The sequence below is a fragment of the Glycine max genome, chromosome 7, assembly GCF_000004515.6.
Source record: "Glycine max cultivar Williams 82 chromosome 7, Glycine_max_v4.0, whole genome shotgun sequence".
NCBI lineage: Eukaryota > Viridiplantae > Streptophyta > Magnoliopsida > Fabales > Fabaceae > Glycine > Glycine max.
The window spans coordinates 7,763,966-7,782,641 of NC_038243.2; the positions used below are offsets into that span (position 1 = coordinate 7,763,966).

The following is an 18,676-nucleotide window of genomic DNA, read 5'->3' on the forward strand; positions in this document are numbered from 1 at the left end:
TCGAATGGTGTAGATAAAAAAGACATAATTACAAGAAAAAAACTTCAAAACTTTTAATTGAAGTCTCAGTTTTAAATCTTGTAAAAGACGTAATTACAAGAAAAACTTCACTACAAACGATTAGGTACTATGACGGAAATTAGTAAGTTTTGCATATATTTGCAAAACTGAGTTTACACCTGTAGTGCAGTAACAAAAAACTGTATATAACATTATCCAAAAGTGTTGTCCAATGACCAATATAAATTTCAGATTTTAGCACACTGATAAATATACATTCAAATAAATATATTGGGTAGAAAATATGAGATTTCACTAGTCTACAATTTAATGAAAGGCTATACATAGTAACATACTATGACTATAAGCATCTCAATGAAGAATGCTGATTGCAGGGCTGCCTATATAGTACATGGGGAGCCAAATGTCTGAGCTAAAGGTCACAGACAACTAAGTGTGTCAAATGATAATTGTTTAGGTGGACATGGTGGGAAAAAAACAGATCCACTTTGTTTATAATTTAGACTTTAGATTCATTCTATTGTCTTGATGATGATTTCAGGCACCACTTATCTGTCCACAAAAGCAAATGCACTTTTGCATTGGCAGCAAGACATCATCATGTTCCAGGCAAATTGCTGCCTGTGCTGGAAAGAATTATGAAGGCACAGACAACTGAAAGTGAGAAGACAGATAACCAGGTGTTCTCTGTGTACATTTCCATTGCATCGGTGAAAGAAAATCGGGCTCGATCTTCAGCCCAATTACGAAGTCGGTCTGCTTCAGCTGCATATAATGCTCTTCCCTGAAACACACACTTGGCTCTAAGTTTTGGTTCAATTTATATCTCTCCATTTAACCATAGCTAAGTAACATTGGATAACACACAGCAAAAGAAAGGGTTACATATGTACCTCAATAACCTGAATCAGTTTTATCGGGAAAAATCCAAGTTCCAAATTGACTAGAGATTGTGTCTGATAAGAGCTTATAAAGCTTGAAGGTAGGGGTGCCTAAGCTTTATAAGCTCTAATCAAGCAATATCTCTAGTAAATGTGGAACTTGGATTTTAAGTTTAGATTAAAAATTAGGACACATCCCCAACTTGGTCCAGCAAGCAAATTAAATTGATTTTAAATTAAAATTTTCACTGAAATATAAGATAAATACTGTGTTTAAGGATAAACATTCATATGCACTTGCAAGCTTAATCCTTCAGGTCTCCCTTATATGCTATTATAATTTTTCGAATTCGAACGAAGTATCTTCAAAAATATATTTGACATTATTGAGACTTTTTCGTTTATGAAGTATACCATGTAGTGAAAGTTTATATCATCATAACATAATAATATATTTTGATTTCATCCCCAAAACAATTGTCACCTGATCATCAAACCAGCGACCTCGCCGTAACCAAGCGGTGACCAAAGCAAGTAAGATTCTGGGAGGGGTCAAGTAATTGATAGCTTTGCCTGTTCCCTTAACAACCCGCATGCGTGGAACTAGTGTTCTAGCAACAGTTTCGGGAAGCTCACAGATGATGTTAAACATCTGCCTGTTTTGGACAGTTGAGCCACTGTGAAGAAACATAGTTATCACAATTATGAAGCGATATTCATTTGATCATAGAAAGTTATGTGAAGTAAACACAAGAAAGTTCTTAATTGTGGGGGAATATTCATTTGATCATAGAAAGTTATGTGAAGTAAACAGAAGAAAGTTCTTAATTGTGGGGGAAAAAGAGACCGACTATGTTATGCTCAAATAAATAACTAGTTCTTATAAGAACAATGAGGACCACCAGAAAATATTGTTGAAGGCCGGAAAAGAAATTAGAACTTTAAAATTAGCAAGCTTAGGGAAGTGACCCGTGCAGAATAAAAAAGCACTTCGGAGAACCAAGTTGAAACAGGTTTGCAATAGACATCTACCTTAAAAGCAGATCTGTAAGAACCATGCCTGGAGATGCAGTATGGACACCTACTTTGGATCGCTTGCACTCCTTTAATAGTGATCCTTGAAGTTGCCTAAGGCCACACTTTGTAGAACCATATCTACCATATTAAAAGAAAACAAAGAATGGTAAGCATCATTAGCAACCACCACCCACCATGACTTTAGAAGAATATTGCAAAAGGTTAGTGGAATCATCAGAATCCTCCCAGAGAACAAACTACATTCTACTCACACAGCAGTCAAAGGTGTGCTAGAGCCTCCAGAACCTGCACCATCCATATTAAATATGTGACCTGCAATGGCTTGGTTTCTCATAACACGCATGGCTTCTCGAGTGCAGAGGATAGATCCAACCAAATTTGTTGAGACAATCTACAACAATTATAGACCAATCAATTTTTCAAGATGAGGTTAAAGACAAAAAATTGATAATTTAGGAACAAAACTTTTACATCTCAGTCTCAAGAGTCAAGACTGATAGAGCTGGGCAATGGGGTACAAAGTTTTTAAATAAGAAATTATTCGTAACATATACCTGTTTAATATCTTCGTCACTAAACTGAAGCAATGGTCTAAAACCTTTATTTGTTCCGGCATTGTTTATCTGTTGAATAGTTTTAATATAAAAATGCAAAAACAAAAAGATTAGAACCAGAAACATAAAACTGCATTCTGCAATGGAAAACTTGACTTTCACTGAAGGGATAACAAGCATATTAGTAGAGTCACTCAATTAGCACAACAGCTCCTTTTCTCCAAGGCTTATCTTCATCAAATTATTGCATGTAGACAGACACCTAATTTATTAGCTTTTAATTACGCATACTAAAATGTAAATACCATAAAAAATGACTACAGAATTTTTTTATCTGAATATATTTCTATTTCTTCATAACATTGGAAAGTGACAAGATGAATATAAATACATGAGATTTTGATTGATAGTCAAGTTTTACAGCTGCAAAAACTGATAGTTTACAACTATTAGCTTCAATAGTCAGTGTTCATGTACAGGTTTTATTATTATGTTCTCTCTTAGTTTAGATTCCGTATGCACTTCTCTGGTTTTATTTATAAAATCCGATGATGTTCAACGACAACAACCACAACACTTACCCAAATGTCAATATGACCAAGTTCTTTGACAGCGAAGTTAGCCAGTCTCTGCACATCATGAGGTTCACAAACATCACAAGCAATGCCTACAACTTTTGCATGTGAAAGCTTTGTCAGAGAAGAGCCAACTGCATTGGCAATGCCTTCCTTTAGATTTTCCTCAAGCTCTTTGATAGTTGCTTGCACAGACTCGGGGCTGTCTTCACAAAATGAGAGAGCAGGTGCACGACAACGACATGTTGTTAGTAACGCATAGATGAAAGCTGCAAAATATATTATTTCAATCTCTATAAAATGTTCTCATAGTTCAAAACACCACCTGCGAGAGGTAACAATCACACGATCTCCAGAAAGAAGAAACTCCCGAGCTAAGGCTTTACCCAATCCCCTTGTACTGCACAAACCATTTACAAGATGCAATAAACAATGTCATGAAGACGTCAGTACATATTATTACATATTATCAAAGTAAACCAATTCACAAAGCCATAAATGTTCATGTAATGATAATTTCTATCTTCCACATCAAGCCAGAAATATATAAGATATCACAGGTTCATTAAATAGCAAAAATGATGATAATCACTTAAGAAGAAGAGCATGAAGTTACTTTACCTCCCCGTTATGACAACATTACGTGGGCCGGCACGACAATGTTCCTCCAACACCATGTTAGCACCTATCATTGTCCCAATGATTACTCCTCCTAGCCAACTATACCATATTAATGCATCCATCTGACTGTCTCCACCTTCACAAAACTCACAGAAAATTTAGCATCCCATTTGGGGAACCAATGCATAACTAGAATTTCATATACATCAACAATTAGGAAAAATTGCATATAGTCCAACCTGACATCTGAAATCCAATTGAAAGGATGACCCCAGTGCTCATCATAGTCACAATATATCTTCCAATTTGAATGGCGATCTAGTTTTTGCCAATACACAAACACAGTTAGTTACGTTCAGCATTCAATACTACACAATATCAACCAAAATATAAACTCAGTAACATGCTTTTACAAAAAAACAATAAAAGAAAAACAACAACTTACCGAGGATAGGAGACCCTCCACCTTCGCCACAGCTTGGCGATACTCATCATCTGATTTTGAACCCACCATGAAATTCCTCAACAAGATAGACTTGAGGGAACTCCAAAACCCACTTTCCCTTTTGGTTTTCTCTTCATTTTTCTTCAAATTTCGTAACTTTTTCTCCTTTACATCCCCACCATCCTCAGTCCTAAAAGCCCGGCACACTTTCACAGAGAACCGATCACAATAATGGCCAAAACCAAGCACCCCAGGTGAAGGGCATGAGCCAAATCCCCTCCTGAGCGACCTCGTTTTCTGTTGGTTCAAACATTCTGGGACAACATGTAGCTTCACAACTGTGGCCATGGATGTGATAAAATAATAATGGTAGATGCAAGTTTCATGGAAAAATGTTTGTTTGGTGACTGAAAGCTGTTCAATTTGAGATGGCTTGTTGCTTTATTTATTGTTATCTTTTTGGTGAAAACTGAAAATTATGTTTTTGTAATTTTCTGGTGGAAAAAAATATCCAGACGAAGCTTGATCTAAGGGATGTGTAACTGGAAACGTAACAAGGAACATAGTAGAGTGTGATGACCACACGTTGAAGCAACCTAATCTTCATTGGTTAAAGACACGTGGCTTTGTGGGTCTGCGGCCACCTCACTTTCCTTTCTGCTTGCTTGCTTGAGATTTATCAACCCTTTTCGAATTTATCTTAGATTACAGAGAGGACAATGAATAATTGTATTTATATTATACTTAGATTGTATAACTTTATTTTGTTTAAGGAATTCAGCTTCTAGAATTTGTATTTATATTATACTTAGATTGTCAAACTTTTTTATATACAAGCATGAAATATCTAATAAAAAATCATTCTAGATTCTCCAAATAAGACTCTTGTATCAAAAAATGTGAATTTGATTTCTATTTTTTATGTAAGATTTTTTTGAATAATTTATAAGTATTTTTATAAATATTTTTTAAGTGTTGAGTCTATCATGATTTTGATGAGTCTCACCATCTAATTCACATAAATTTTTCTTATAAAAAAAATAACTGTATTGTCACATTATTTTATTTATTATTAATATAAGTGATAAAATGATAAAGATTTAGGCTAATTGATAGGCCAGTGTAACCCATTTTCAGGCAGGTTAGGTGAAATCCAACCCAACCCATTAGCTTGTGTGGTTAGCCTTATTTCAGTCTGTCAAAAACAGACTCGCAACAGGTCGGCATGCCGCATGGGTTAGCTTGACGAATTAAGTTTTTTTTATAAAAAAAATAGGTAAAAATAATTAAAAATAGTACTACTATAAGATTTCATATTTTTATTTTATTTTAATATAAAAGTAGTGTTTTGTTTAGGATCCAATATTTTAAGTTTAGAGATAATCAATACATTTATATGTGTATCTGAAGTAATTTTATTGTTGTCTTTAACATTGAAGACAAAGTAGGCAGAGAAATTAAATAAAAGGAACAATTTGTTTAAACTTTTTTTCCGCATATTTTGTCTCATATTTTTAAATTTCCATGCATTTTTTTTTCTTTACTTTCAAAATGATTTTGTCGTTCTATTTTTAAAATTTCACACATTTTATTCTTAATCATGTGTACTGCTAGGCTGACATTAGAGTGTCACGTTAGTAAAATTAAAATTGTTACGTTATTAGTTAATTAACCATAATCAATATTTAACTAACAAAGAGGCAAATTTTGCAATTTTTAAAAAATGGGAGGTAAACTGGGTGAGAAAAAGAATTTGTAATAAGATTTGCCAAATTATAAAAATAACAGAACAAAATATACGATCATTAAAATTAGGTGAGTAAAGAAGTGTTTGGTTTGGTGAGTTATATTTTTATTTTCACTACAAATAAAAAATGGTAATAAAGATGTGTTTGGTTAAAATCAGAATCTTGATTTTGGGTAAAATAAAAATGTAATGACAATAAATATAATTTTAAATAAATCTAAAAATATATTTCTTGTTGAAAATATTTTTATTTTTTTAAAAATAAAAAATAAAAAATTAAATCAAACATATTTTCAAAATTTTAATCTTTTAAAAATGAAAACAATTTAAAAACAAAATACAAATCAAATATATCCTAGATATGCATGAGATTCAACGATTAGTATTGCTCTAGCAGCCTGCTTGTATCTTAGGTGGATCTTATGTACGTGGGGTTGCTTCAGGTAAAACTCAGTGTTCGGATTAAAATAAAATAAAATAAATCTAACCACTTATTCCACAATGACTTCACAATTAATCATAATTATTTAATGTTAGCATACATAAAAAAAAAAAAACCTAAAACAATTCATGCTCCGTCGGTTCTTTACAACTCATTAGCATCCTTTGTTTCAAATTACAATGACATTGATCATTCGTGAAATGTCATAATCCTTTCTTTTTTCCTTTTTTTAATCAACAAATATCACAATGCAATGCCAATTATTGAAGCTACTTCAAGCAATTAAACAAAAGGAAGGATAACAAATTAATCAATACAACATTCGATGAAAGTTAATTATCTAAATGATTGAGATCAAGGAAATGCTTGAATGTGACTTTTTGTTTAAGTTTTTTCTAATTTTTTTATTATAAATAAATAAATCATTTTGAATGTCACTGGTACAAAATTATTCCAAATTAATCAGTATTTTTGAATTCAAGTCATAAAATACAACTAAATTAATTAAATAATCAGAAAAAAACATGGTTTTACTTGTTTCAAAATCTATTTTTAGGAGTACATGCGTATCTAAATGTGTATCTCAATCGCAAAAATAGTTTGTTTTTAATAAAAAATACATGTGTATCTAAATAGATACAGTAAGTTATTTAAATTGCACTAAATTATTTTTAAAAGAATAATAATATATGGATATCTATTAATTATAAATATCTTCTTATCTCTTTTTTTCATCATTTCATAAATTATATCATATTTATATTTTTTTTTATCTCTCATTAAGTGTTTGGATAACATCATGGGTGTACATCAATTTTTTTTTTAAATTAGGCTTGTAAATATTTTTTATTCTTAATAAATATTCAATTTTTGTATTTACTTCTTAATAATTTTTTATTTTACTTTAGGTCTCTAATAAAATAATATTTTTTTATTCTCAAGAATTTTTTTTAATCTATGATAAATTAACGAATTTTACTTTTGATTTTCAATAAACTTTATTTATTTATTATTAATTGGGATTAAAATAAAATTCATTAATTTGTGAGGAAGCAAACACAATTTATTAATTGACTAAAATAAAATATTAAAGGAAAAAAATAATTATTTTATTAGAAACTCAAAAAAAAATTATTAAAAAATAAACATAAAAATCAAATATTTATTAGAGATAACAATATATTTAAACACTTAAAATTATATTAAAAGGTAAATTATTATTTTTTAGAGAAGAAATTAACATGCAAAGTAAAAGCATCTCCAATGAAATTTTTTTAAGGATTTCTTAATTGGAGTAAATCTATATAACAACAAAATTTCTTAAAAATAAGATATATATCTCTTATAAGAAATTGTTTTTCTAGTAATAAAAAATAATATTTATCTGATAAACAAAAAGTCACCATGATTAAGTGAAAATAAATTATATAATAAAATGTAATTTTTTTATTTTTTTAAGATTTTCTTACTATTTAATCAAAATTATGTATAAATTTCTTACCACAACATAACATTTTAAATATAAAAAATAATATAAAAACTACAAAAAAAAACCTTAAAAAATCTTAACAAATTTCTATTGAAAATACTATAAGAGAAAGAGAAAGGAAGACAAAAGGAAAGAGGAGGGAAGAGTGGCAGAGAATCGAGGAGGCGCAAGAGTAGGACGCGGGGAATCCTGAACGCCAAAGACTGAGGCGAATATTTAGCTGAAAATAAATTCACACCACAACCCAACACAAACACTTTCTCTTTCTTTCTCTCTTCAATCTTGATCCCATTTTTTTTCTTCTCTCTTCCTTCCTTTGGAATTGAATTCAGCATCAGCATGAACAGCAGGTCTCAGGATCAACGCTCAAGACCTGCCAAGCCAGCCACAATCCATGGCTGCGCCCTCTCCGGCGACCTCGTTGGACTCCAGAGGCTACTTCGAGACAACCCTTCTCTTCTCAACGAGAGAAACCCTGTTGTAAGATCCCCATTTCCACCGACTGGGCATCCCCAAAATGCTATCCTTTTTCTTATGAAGCTTTGAAAATTAGATCTTTGTGATGTTGTGTGTGAAAAAGTTTGTGCTTTTGTTGAAAGGGTAATGCCATTTTCAGTTCTCACTTTTTTTTTTTGGTTAATTGGGGGTTTTGGAATGATGTGCATATGTTCAGATCTACTTGGTTTTGACTCATGATGACTTTGGCTGCCGGGTGTAATCTGGTTCCTTGTATGATTAAGTGGTAGGTTTGTGATCTTATGAACTAGTAAACTTAGTGAGGTGGTAGGAAAAGATACCAATGTCATATGGGGATTACCTTGATTGTAGCACTCTTGTTTGATTTGATCCTTATTTTTTGCAATACTAGCACCTTTTTTGTTCAATATGTCAGCTACATTAGGAATTGGAAGACAAATGTGAGACAAGCATGGTGCCTTGGGTGTTAAATATGCTAGGTAGGTATGATGGAGATTGCTCAGGGGGTTACAGCTTATTGACAATTGTTTTTCATGACAGTTTTTTGGCGTATTTTGGTTGAAGAGGAATTGGATTGGTTTTCAAGGGGAAGACTTCATATTTTTAGACTTATCATGGGAAAGGACTAGTTTATGGCTTCTCTTTGCTGATCATTTTGTTGGGTTTTCATCTTGTGGTTTATGTGACAGATATGGCCAATGTAAAGGGATAGGAGGGTGTTATTGACTATCTATTTATCCGATTGCTTCCTTTTGTGATTCAAGTATTAAGGTTTTAAAAAGGTGGGGTGTATGAGGCATTAGTAAGATTTTTGCTTGGCTTTTCTATGTATTGGTATTTTGATTTCTTGCTTTTTAGGATTAGGATTCCATATGATTCTTATAAATTTTATATGCTTGAGGCTGAGGATCTCATCTGTTATACATGCAGATGGCACAGACACCACTTCATGTCTCTGCTGGTCACAATAGGACTGAGATAGTTAAATTTCTTCTTGATTGGCAAGGGACAGATAAGGTTGAGATGGAGGCCAAGAATATGGTGGGCACACATCCACTTTTTACTAAAGTTATTCTTAGAATATAAATATGTATAATCTAGACTTCCAGCAATTGTCTTGTAATTCTGAAAAGGTTTCTTTGTATACTATTGCAGTATGGAGAAACTCCATTGCACATGGCAGCTAAGAATGGGTGCAATGAAGCCGCACAATTACTTCTTGCTTGTGGTGCTACTGTTGAAGCCAGAGCAAATGTGATTATTTTTGTCATTCCATCTGTCATTTAATCTTGTTTAAATCAAACAAGAATTTTTTTTAGGCTTTATAATGCATATAAAAGTTTGTTCTTGCAGAACGGTATGACACCTTTACATCTTGCTGTTTGGTACTCACTACGAGCAGAAGAATTCTTAACTGTGAAAACATTGCTTGAGTACAATGCTGATTGCAGTGCCAAGGACGATGTAATGAACTTATTTTCCTGATTTATCTGTTATTTTAACATTGTCGGTGAAATCGTCATAGATGCTCAAGACTATTAATTGCAGGAGGGAATGACTCCTTTAAATCATCTATCCCAAGGCCCGGGAACTGAGAAACTTAGGGAACTATTACTCTGGCATCTTGAAGAACAAAGGAAGCAGCGAGCCATTGAGGCATGCAGTGAAACCAAAGCTAAAATGGATGAGCTTGAGAAGGAACTATCAAATATTGTCGGTCTTAATGATCTAAAAGTACAACTACGCAAGTGGGCAAAGGGCATGCTTTTGGATGAGAAACGTAGATCTCTTGGTCTGCATGTTGGCAGGAGAAGACCACCTCATATGGCCTTTCTAGGCAACCCTGGAACAGGTTTTTAGAATACTATTCTCATATTAATGATTGATTATTTTAGAATATCTCACTATTATTATCTTGCAATCAATATTGGAAAGATTTCTTATTGTGCACTTAATTTCATTGTCTCCATTCACCATTCCATGCTATACTATTTTTTTTTATCAGCAAAGTCCATGCTATACTATTGATTGTATTTTTTATTGAATTGTCATGTTTCTATCTGATCAGTTTGGCATGATATTCTGATTGTATATACCCATTTTCATGAACACTTGATTGGTATAGGGGAATGATATTTAGTTCTAAAATTAATTTCTATATGACTTGTGTATTTAATAGGTAAAACTATGGTAGCACGGATTCTTGGAAAATTACTCCATATGGTGGGAATTCTACCCACTGATAAAGTGACAGAAGTACAGCGGACTGATTTAGTTGGTGAATTTGTTGGGCACACTGGTCCAAAAACAAGGAGGAAGGTATGCTATTTACTTTGAAATCCTTCTCCTATTTCAGAAACCAAATTTTCTGTGTTGCTTAATGAGTTCAAACTCCAAACACTGCCTACAGATCAAGGAAGCAGAGGGGGGAATTCTTTTTGTTGATGAAGCCTATAGATTGATACCAATGCAAAAGTCCGACGATAAGGACTATGGGTTGGAAGCTTTAGAGGAGATTATGTCTGTCATGGACAGTGGCAAGATTGTAGTAATATTTGCTGGCTACTGTGAGCCAATGAAGCGAGTCATTGCTTCTAACGAAGGTTTCTGTAGACGGGTGACCAAGTTTTTTCAATTTAATGATTTCAACTCAGAAGAACTAGCGCAAATCCTTCACATCAAGATGAATAATTTAGCTGAAGATAGTTTGCTATATGGATTTATGTTGCATCCCGATTGCTGTATAAAAGCCTTAGCAGCATTGATAGAGAGGGAAACAACAGAAAAGCAGCGTAAAGAGACAAATGGAGGTTTGGTAGATACCATGTTGGTTAATGCTAGAGAAAATTTAGACCTAAGGCTCAGCTTTGACTGTATGGATACAGAAGAACTTCTTACCATCACATTGGTAGATTTAGAAGCAGGCCTTCAGCAATTAACACAGTAATCATTCTTTGCAATCTAGTAGATATTTTGGAGAGATTCATTTCAGCTTACCTCAATTTTCACACAAGTTTGACATCTGCACAATGAGGAACATATCATGAATAAGTTTGGTACAATAGGTTGATTCTTTTGGGAGTTCTTTTCCTTGTATTTTGTAATTGATAATATTATATAGGCTTCATTCATGTACTTTGCTATATTTTTTTAATCTGAATAATGATTTGTAGACCTAATGCAAATCTATACCTTGAGAGAAAGAACTAGAAGAGAGAGAAGTGATTATTTGATGAGTGATATGATGTGATTAAGAAGGGAGAGGAAGAGAGATAGGGAGAAATGAAGGGTCAAATGAAATGAGTGTTTAGGTAGCTATGTATCATTGTTGTTTTTATCTGCCTTTCATTTGTATTCATTGTATGTTATTATTCATTATTGTGGGGGAGTAACGAAATCTTCTTTTATTTGTGGCTGTCCCAAAATATTTTCATTATTATTAACCATTAATGGTTTGTTAATTGGTGATGCTTTTTATTTTTGAAGTATTGCTTTTGCGCGTATGTATGATACTGAATGGCCGTTGGATGTCACATTCATATTTGTTGAATATCGAGTTTTTCAAGCTTTTGGTCATTTTTGGTGTTCGAATATTAAAATAGGCTTTTAATAAACGATTTTCCACGAGAAAGAAGGTTATTGTTATAACAAAAATTGCTGACAAAAAGATTAATTTTCTATATTTTCATATGTAGGTCTTATGAGTTGTTCACAAAAAAATATATACTCTTCACAGATTTAAGATAGAAAATATATTTTTTAATGTTTTTATTCAATGGAAATTCGAATAGTTGTTAACTTGTTATATATTTATATATTTCAATTTAAAAATACTTCCCCTTAATAAAAATCACAAACTAACCCACCTCAATAACTCATCTTATATATTTAAACATATTTGTGAAGACTCAATTAATTACTTTGTCATCGGGAAAATTTTCCAATTACGGGATGAATCAATGTTTTGAAAAAAGATTATGGAATTCGAGCAATAAGACAAGACATTCTTTACCTAATTCATCACCAAAACTTGTTGTGTCTTGAAAAGTAAGCACAGAATCTAAACAGGCCAAATCAACTTCTTGTTCCCATTAGCAAAATTCAAGGAAAGTTTGTAAATCCAGAACATTACGTGCAAGCCAGTAATAACAAACACTTAGAAAATTTGCATTTCTTTCCCCGAAGAAAACCCAACAACGGAAAACAGAACATATACAAAAATAGCAAGACAAAGGTTAAGGAAAACAAAAACAGCAACGCTACATGGTCAAAGATTTTTTTTTGACTGAATATAAAGGTGACTAGGTGAGTGTTAGTGATAAGAACAACCACTTATTCATCTGAAAAAACACCATTACTGAAAAAAATATTAACAAAAAACTGATTCTCCAGTACTTTTCAAACAAAGATGATATAAGAAAGAATCAGATCAGCCAATTGCTTTTTGTTTTAAATTACTTTTGTTTGACCAATTCTCATTTTCTTTTAATGAATATTATTATTTTTAATTTATTTAAATATATTTTTAAAATTTTTCTACTTTATAAAATTATGTTCAAGACTAAAATCATCTTCCTATGGCATATCCTTTTTTTTCCTAATCAGTAACTATTTTATTCATCTCATTACTTGACTTTTATTATTTCAGTAAGAGTAAAATTGAATTAGTTATCAAAATTGTATAGATCCAACTTTTTAATCCTTAACTTTCTAATAAACTATACCTTTTTTTAAGTGTAGTAAAATTTCATTTAATATCTTTCTGTTTCAATTTTACAAAACTTCTATTAATTTATACAACATATTCCTCTTATATGTATCCTTTTCATCAACATATAGATATATCTCTTATATTTCTTCATATGTAAAAGTTTATTTTTATACATAGTTAATATAAATTTTATTATACTATCAAACTAATTAAAAATTATATTAAATATGATTTTTAAGATAAGTATAATATATAACGAGAAAAAGTATAGTAGAAATTAATAAACTTATTATGTAGTTATGATTGGAAGAGTTATGCACTATTCTCTCCCAATAAATTATGAAAGCTAAAAAGAAAGATATTTTATAAATTTTTATGGGTAAAATATATCTGATTAGCCTAAAATTTTGAAAAGTATTAATTTTGAACTTATAATTATTCTTATAAAAATAAAATATATTTTTACTTGTTTTTGGTGGTAATCTAACTTAATTAACAGATCTAAAAATTCCTAAAATAAACTAAACAATTTATGGCTACTTAAAACCTAAAAAGTTGCAACTTTTTATGACTTTTTGGATAATTTTTTCGCAACCATGAGGAAAATGAAACATTAAGAATTAAGTGTCATTTACATGTACTTGAGAGGGTGAAAAAAAAAATAGATCTGTTAGTTAGTTACGTCAGACACATCATTAACAAAGTTGTCATTATAAAACAGCGTTATATTTTTACAAATGACCAAATAAATTAATATAATTTATAAAAAAACGAAATTAATATGTTTTTTTTTTTAATTTTACATCAACCTAAACATATTTTACCCAAATTTATCAAACCTCACTAGCGGTGAGTGGTAAGTGGTAATTGCAATAACCGAACGTAGCAGGGTCAGTATTCGGTGACTGGAAAACCAAATCCTAATTTTCTGGTTATCAAAACTCTCTCTCTCTCTATGTGTGTTTGCATAGCATAGAAGAACAAAAATGGTGCTAACTTCAATTTCAATAGTCTCTTCTTCATCTTCATTCGTCTCCGATTCTCCTTCCACTTCTTCCCCTACCACCAGAATCAGACCCTTCTTCTTCCCTTCCTCCAACCGAACCCCTCTTTTTGTGTTCCCCAGAGCTCCCCTTCCCAATGCTACCCTCAGAGCCTCTTCTTCTTCCGTTTCCGCACCGCAGGAAAATGGGTCGCCGGAACAGTTCCTGAAGAGCAATTCCATCGCCGATTTCTTGCGGTTCAAGCGCCGGGCCGATGGTGGTGTCAGTGCCGAATTGCAGACAGCTCTTGTCAGCTATAAGAAGAGGTTCCCTTGGTCACTTATGCGCCCTTTCCTTCAGGTCGCTCTGAAGTTTACTTCTTCTTTTTTCTCAATTGGGTCTCTTTGATTCCATTTTTTTTTTATTGATGATGTTGTGCTGTTTTTGGTGGTGTTGTAGGTTGACTTGGTTTCCACAATTCACATCGCTGATGAAGAGTATGTGTTTGTCTCTCTTAACTTGTTGCTCTAGTCGGGGTTTGGATTTGGTAGTTGTTAGAAGTAATTAAAGATGCAATAAATTGATAAGTGAAAGGTATTGAGTGTGCGTGTGTGATGATAATTTCCAATAGAGGTTATTCTTGAAATTCTAAGAGATAATTAATTGGTTCTTATTTGGGAAGTCTTTAGGAGTCATCACTACCACTATAAATAGAGGTTTTTAAGATGAGAAGTACAACCCCAACTTGGAGAGGGCATCATGTACCCAAGCAGAAGAGATGTGAAAGAGTTTCTTGTGAGTGAGAGAGTGTTTACCATTCCTGGTAACTTTTGAGTGAAAGACTTGAGTTTGTAGGGTGATACACTATGGTTTTTTCATGTTTTTCCAGAAAACTTGTAATCTTATTTGCGATATAAATATTTGTTGAGATAGGAAAGAGGTGCTAAACCAGGTTTAATTTGTGTTTTTTATTTCTATTTTTTTTTGTAGTGTTGATTGTGTGTATTCTATCCTTTGATCCTTGTTGTATGTGCGGAGGGTTTTTCATCATCAGAAAGGAAGTGAGAAAATTATGTGGTTCTCTTAGTTATAAAGAATTAAGAGTGTGTTTGGATAAGGTAATTTAATTAGGTAATGTATTTTTTATGGGGAATTAAATTCTTTTTTATTAAAAGTAACTGTTTGGATATTTTAGTAAAAAGAATTCAAAATTTTAGAATTTTAAAAGAGACTTTAGTTACTTGAAAGAATAGAATTTCAAATTCTATCTTCAAGAGAGAGAATTTTAAATTCTCTAGTTTGAACCTTTTCTTCTTGACCGTCCCATAAGAGCATGACGTTGGCCACCGGGTTTCTTTCTCTGTGATCTTCCAACACTCTGGTGGCTTTCCTCAACGCATCCCCTACGCTGGAGCCTTGACCTATCACTTGCCGGTCAACGATGCGACGAACCACGCGCTGACCTTGGCTTGTCATTCTTCGCAAAGGTAAGAGCCATTTGGAGGTGGCTGAGAAAGCAACAATGGAGAGCGTGTCAGCGGTGCCAAGCGATGAGATAACCAAACGCATTGCGCGCTTCAGCATGTGAAGATTCCCGCCAGTCATGTTTCCACCTATGTCCAGCACCGTCACCAGATCTATTGGCGCACGCTGGGACAGCACCGCGCTGTTCCGCGAAGGAGGTGGTGGTGGTGGAGCCTTCACTTTTAAGACCAAAGCGTAGGTCTCGTGTGCTCGTGAAGCTGAGATGACAGCGCACTCCGGCATCAGTTTTACCTGAACTATTCTGGAATCTCCATCACTGTTTTTTGGATTGACGAAAAAGCCGTGGAACTCGCCGGGGTCTTCATCCTTGTCCTCGTCGGTAGAGTAAGATCACGAACTTGTTGAGCATGTGATGGTAGAAGTAGAGAGTGATGGAGAAGTTTGCTTTTACTTTAATAAAGGAATCTAAACACAAAATTTTAAAAATAAAGGAATTTAAATTGGAGCATTTGAAATTCTCAGAATTTTAAATTGTTTCATCCAAACATACTCTAAGAGAAATCTATTACGGGTAAAGGGAGATGTTGGAATTCTAAGATGAACTAGTGTAATATCTAACAACCAAAGATATTACAGGAGTTTGATGAGGATGGTTTTAGATATATATGTCCATGCACGTCTAACAAACCACTGTTTTGCAGCTCTCGTGGTTTTGGATAAGATCAATGACGATGCATGCTGATGATTAAATTCAAACTTCTGGTTTGGTATTGTCAGTGTGAACTTATATTGATAATATTAATGACCATCGGGGGTATATGTAAATGGTTTGTTTAGTGATGATGCTTGCTTGATAGTATTTTTCTCCCTCCAAAATATGTTGGTTCATAATGAACTTGAAGAGCAAGATGATCATCATGACATTCAAACATTGCAAGGGGGAAGGGGGGATGAGATACCTTCGGTTTATTTTCTAAATTGCATTCCAGACTAATTACAACATGCTAGCTTTTTTGGTACGGACAAAATTCCTAGTTTTTAAGAAGTCATTAATATAAACACTTTTCTAGTTTTGGCCATAAGATTTTCTTTTGATAAGTACAAGTGTTTTTTGTTGCGCTGACTTAATTTGTATATTTATTGTTTTTACGTTTTATTTCGAACCAATATTAACTATTCATTTGAATGATCCTAATAAGCAGGTATTTTCTGGCCCTCCAAAAGGAACTTGAGAGCTATGATTGTGTCCTTTACGAAATGGTAGCTAGCAGGGAAAGTTTAGAAAATAGAAGAAATGCTACTACTACAAAAAGGTTAAAAAGTTCACGCACAAGGGGTTTTAACATTTTGGGATGCATCCAAAGACAGATGGCTCTAATTCTTACACTTGATTTCCAATTAGATTGTCTCAATTACGAGTCTTCGAATTGGTACCATGCAGATCTTGATTATGAGACCTTCAAATTACTTCAGGTTTTAAACTGCTTATTTTTCTTGCTTAATTCAACATATTGCACTGATTATGAAGGCTACTCTGAATACAACCATTGGGGTGTTGTCCTTTCAAGCCAATATCTGATTCCATGCATTGCATTATTCAGTATCATTTCATTTGGCTGTCTCATATATAATATAGCTAATAACCGTCATTTGAAAACCATCAAATAATTGGAATAATTTCCCCTTTCAGCACTTTCACTTTATTTTCCTTGTTCAGGTCTAATTTCATTCTTTAATTTCAGCTTGAAAAAGGTGAAAGCTTCTTTTCTTTCGCAAAAGATATGACTCTTAAGTCAACAAAGGCAGTATTGCAGCCAGCTTCAATTCCGGAAGATCTTGACCCATTGAGATCCAAACTTTTATGGGCTTCACGTGTACTTCCTATGCCCCTTGTTGGCCTTCTTATCATTGGAGGTGTTTGTACAGATGTGGGAAGTCAAGCATCAGAATATCCTGAAATAGAGGCATTGTCAAGGCTTGATTTTGGTGCTGCCTTGAAGGTCTTCCTCGCAAAGAGACTTACATCTGAGTAAGTACCTGACATTTATTCTTTTAATCCAACTCTCTTTTCATTTTGGATCACTAGACAAATATGCAAACCCTTGTTTCAGTAGGTTGAGTTATGAGAACACACTTTACATTTTCATTTGAAAGTATAGTCCAAGACATGAAGCTTTGTTGATTATCTCATATTTTTCTCTTTGTAGAGACTGCATAGACATAATCATATTACTTTTGTTGGGTCACTATTAAAAACTTGGGTATTGATGATGGCATATTCTTGTTAAGGTTCACACTGGTGACAGCAGATGTAGAGGAGAAATCGGTTATAATTGGTGAGAGAAATAGAGTAGCAATAGAGGCCCTAAGAGCAGCAATGGAAAAGGGACACAATAAAATTGCAATACTATATGGGGGTGGACACATGCCAGATCTTGGGAGGAGATTGAGAGAGGATTTTGATTTAGTCCCGTCTAATGTACAGTGGATAACAGCTTGGTCCATAACGAAAAAGGACCTAAATACTGATTCATTTCCATTTCTGAAGACAATTGCTAAGGCCTCAGGCTGGCCATTGAACCGCTATCAGACCTTGGCATTGCTCATCTTTTCATCAGTCTTAGCATTGGATCTGTGGTTCTGGGAGCTCTTCTTTGGCACTGCAGTGAATTGGGTCTCTGAACTTGGCTCAGAACTTCTTCAGTATGTTGATAATTCACAGATGATATGATCATTGGACTCGGAAAATTCATACTAATTGCTAAATAGGATGAAGAAATCTTATATATGCCACTGTAAACATCAAAAGCTTTTTAATTTTTATTGACAAATATAAAATTCCAGATGTTCCCATTTTTCAGTGTTAAAATGATACGATTGTTTGCATTCAATGAACTTTAGCCATTAAGCATATGCTTTATTAGCTAAATATATCTTAGTAATGACTTACCTAATTACACTTGACTGTTTACTTTAGTATCCTCATATATATAACAAAGAATTCTGCAAATTGCAAATAGATGTGCACAGAATAGCAAGTTCATATACTCATTTTGGTTACAGTCAACCCAAAAGAAAGATTTGGCTATAATATTTGCAATTTTATACTTTCGAGACAACATATTATGCAGCTGTAATGCTGAACCACAGGTCAAGACAGGCCAAACTACTTAATACATTCGGCATAGCCTTTGCTTTTAGTCACAA

General features: G+C 33.1%; 3 protein-coding genes across 5 annotated transcripts; 2 read left to right on the forward strand and 1 right to left on the reverse strand.

Moving 5' to 3' along the window:
- Positions 1–212: 212 nt before the first annotated feature.
- Positions 213–4,692, reverse strand: NYC1_1 (protein NON-YELLOW COLORING 1). 2 transcript variants are annotated; one of them, NM_001358908.1, is made up of 10 exons: positions 4,136–4,637; positions 3,930–4,008; positions 3,691–3,826; positions 3,395–3,469; positions 3,076–3,271; positions 2,495–2,563; positions 2,192–2,331; positions 1,935–2,057; positions 1,387–1,579; positions 213–805 (listed from the first exon to the last, which is right to left on the reverse strand). In NM_001358908.1, exons 1-10 carry the CDS (start codon positions 4,481–4,483, stop codon positions 620–622), a joined length of 1,545 nt encoding a protein of 514 aa, NP_001345837.1. In that variant the 5' UTR covers positions 4,484–4,637; the 3' UTR covers positions 213–619. The 2 variants fall into 2 exon arrangements, with proteins under 2 accessions (NP_001345837.1, XP_006583379.1); XM_006583316.4 differs by lacking the exon at positions 1,387–1,579 and having other exon boundaries at positions 274–805; positions 4,136–4,692.
- Positions 4,693–7,923: 3,231 nt separating this feature from the next.
- LOC100788521 (ribulose bisphosphate carboxylase/oxygenase activase, chloroplastic) lies at positions 7,924–11,697 on the forward strand. 2 transcript variants are annotated; one of them, XM_014777865.2, is made up of 8 exons: positions 8,246–8,293; positions 8,980–9,072; positions 9,221–9,331; positions 9,446–9,544; positions 9,644–9,754; positions 9,839–10,142; positions 10,470–10,609; positions 10,701–11,697. In XM_014777865.2, exons 3-8 carry the CDS (start codon positions 9,221–9,223, stop codon positions 11,235–11,237), a joined length of 1,302 nt encoding a protein of 433 aa, XP_014633351.1. In that variant the 5' UTR covers positions 8,246–8,293; positions 8,980–9,072; the 3' UTR covers positions 11,238–11,697. The 2 variants fall into 2 exon arrangements, with proteins under 2 accessions (XP_003528921.1, XP_014633351.1); XM_003528873.5 differs by lacking the exon at positions 8,980–9,072 and having other exon boundaries at positions 7,924–8,293.
- A 2,171-nt stretch (positions 11,698–13,868) lies between these two features.
- LOC100790976 (uncharacterized) lies at positions 13,869–18,322 on the forward strand. The gene is made up of 5 exons (XM_003528878.5): positions 13,869–14,344; positions 14,444–14,481; positions 16,672–16,942; positions 17,212–17,498; positions 17,759–18,322. The coding sequence occupies exons 1-5, from the start codon at positions 13,988–13,990 to the stop codon at positions 18,198–18,200; spliced, it is 1,395 nt and encodes a 464-aa protein (XP_003528926.1). The 5' UTR covers positions 13,869–13,987; the 3' UTR covers positions 18,201–18,322.
- Positions 18,323–18,676: the final 354 nt, after the last annotated feature.

Excerpts from the sequence above, each read along its gene's own strand:
- NYC1_1 (NM_001358908.1), bottom strand. The coding sequence starts at position 4,483 with ATGGCCACAGTTGTGAAGCTACATGTTGTCCCAGAATGTTTGAACCAA. Across the intron at positions 3,272-3,394 it reads GTGATTGTTACCTCTCGCAG|CCCCGAGTCTGTGCAAGCAA; the intron begins GTGGTGTTTTGA and ends TTGTGAAGACAG. Across the intron at positions 1,580-1,934 it reads CTTACAGATCTGCTTTTAAG|TGGCTCAACTGTCCAAAACA; the intron begins GTAGATGTCTAT and ends GTTTCTTCACAG.
- LOC100788521 (XM_003528873.5), top strand. The coding sequence starts at position 8,153 with ATGAACAGCAGGTCTCAGGATCAACGCTCAAGACCTGCCAAGCCAGCC. Across the intron at positions 10,143-10,469 it reads TCTAGGCAACCCTGGAACAG|GTAAAACTATGGTAGCACGG; the intron begins GTTTTTAGAATA and ends TGTATTTAATAG. Across the intron at positions 10,610-10,700 it reads GTCCAAAAACAAGGAGGAAG|ATCAAGGAAGCAGAGGGGGG; the intron begins GTATGCTATTTA and ends CACTGCCTACAG.
- LOC100790976 (XM_003528878.5), top strand. The coding sequence starts at position 13,988 with ATGGTGCTAACTTCAATTTCAATAGTCTCTTCTTCATCTTCATTCGTC. Across the intron at positions 14,482-16,671 it reads ATTCACATCGCTGATGAAGA|GTATTTTCTGGCCCTCCAAA; the intron begins GTATGTGTTTGT and ends CCTAATAAGCAG. Across the intron at positions 16,943-17,211 it reads AGACCTTCAAATTACTTCAG|CTTGAAAAAGGTGAAAGCTT; the intron begins GTTTTAAACTGC and ends CTTTAATTTCAG.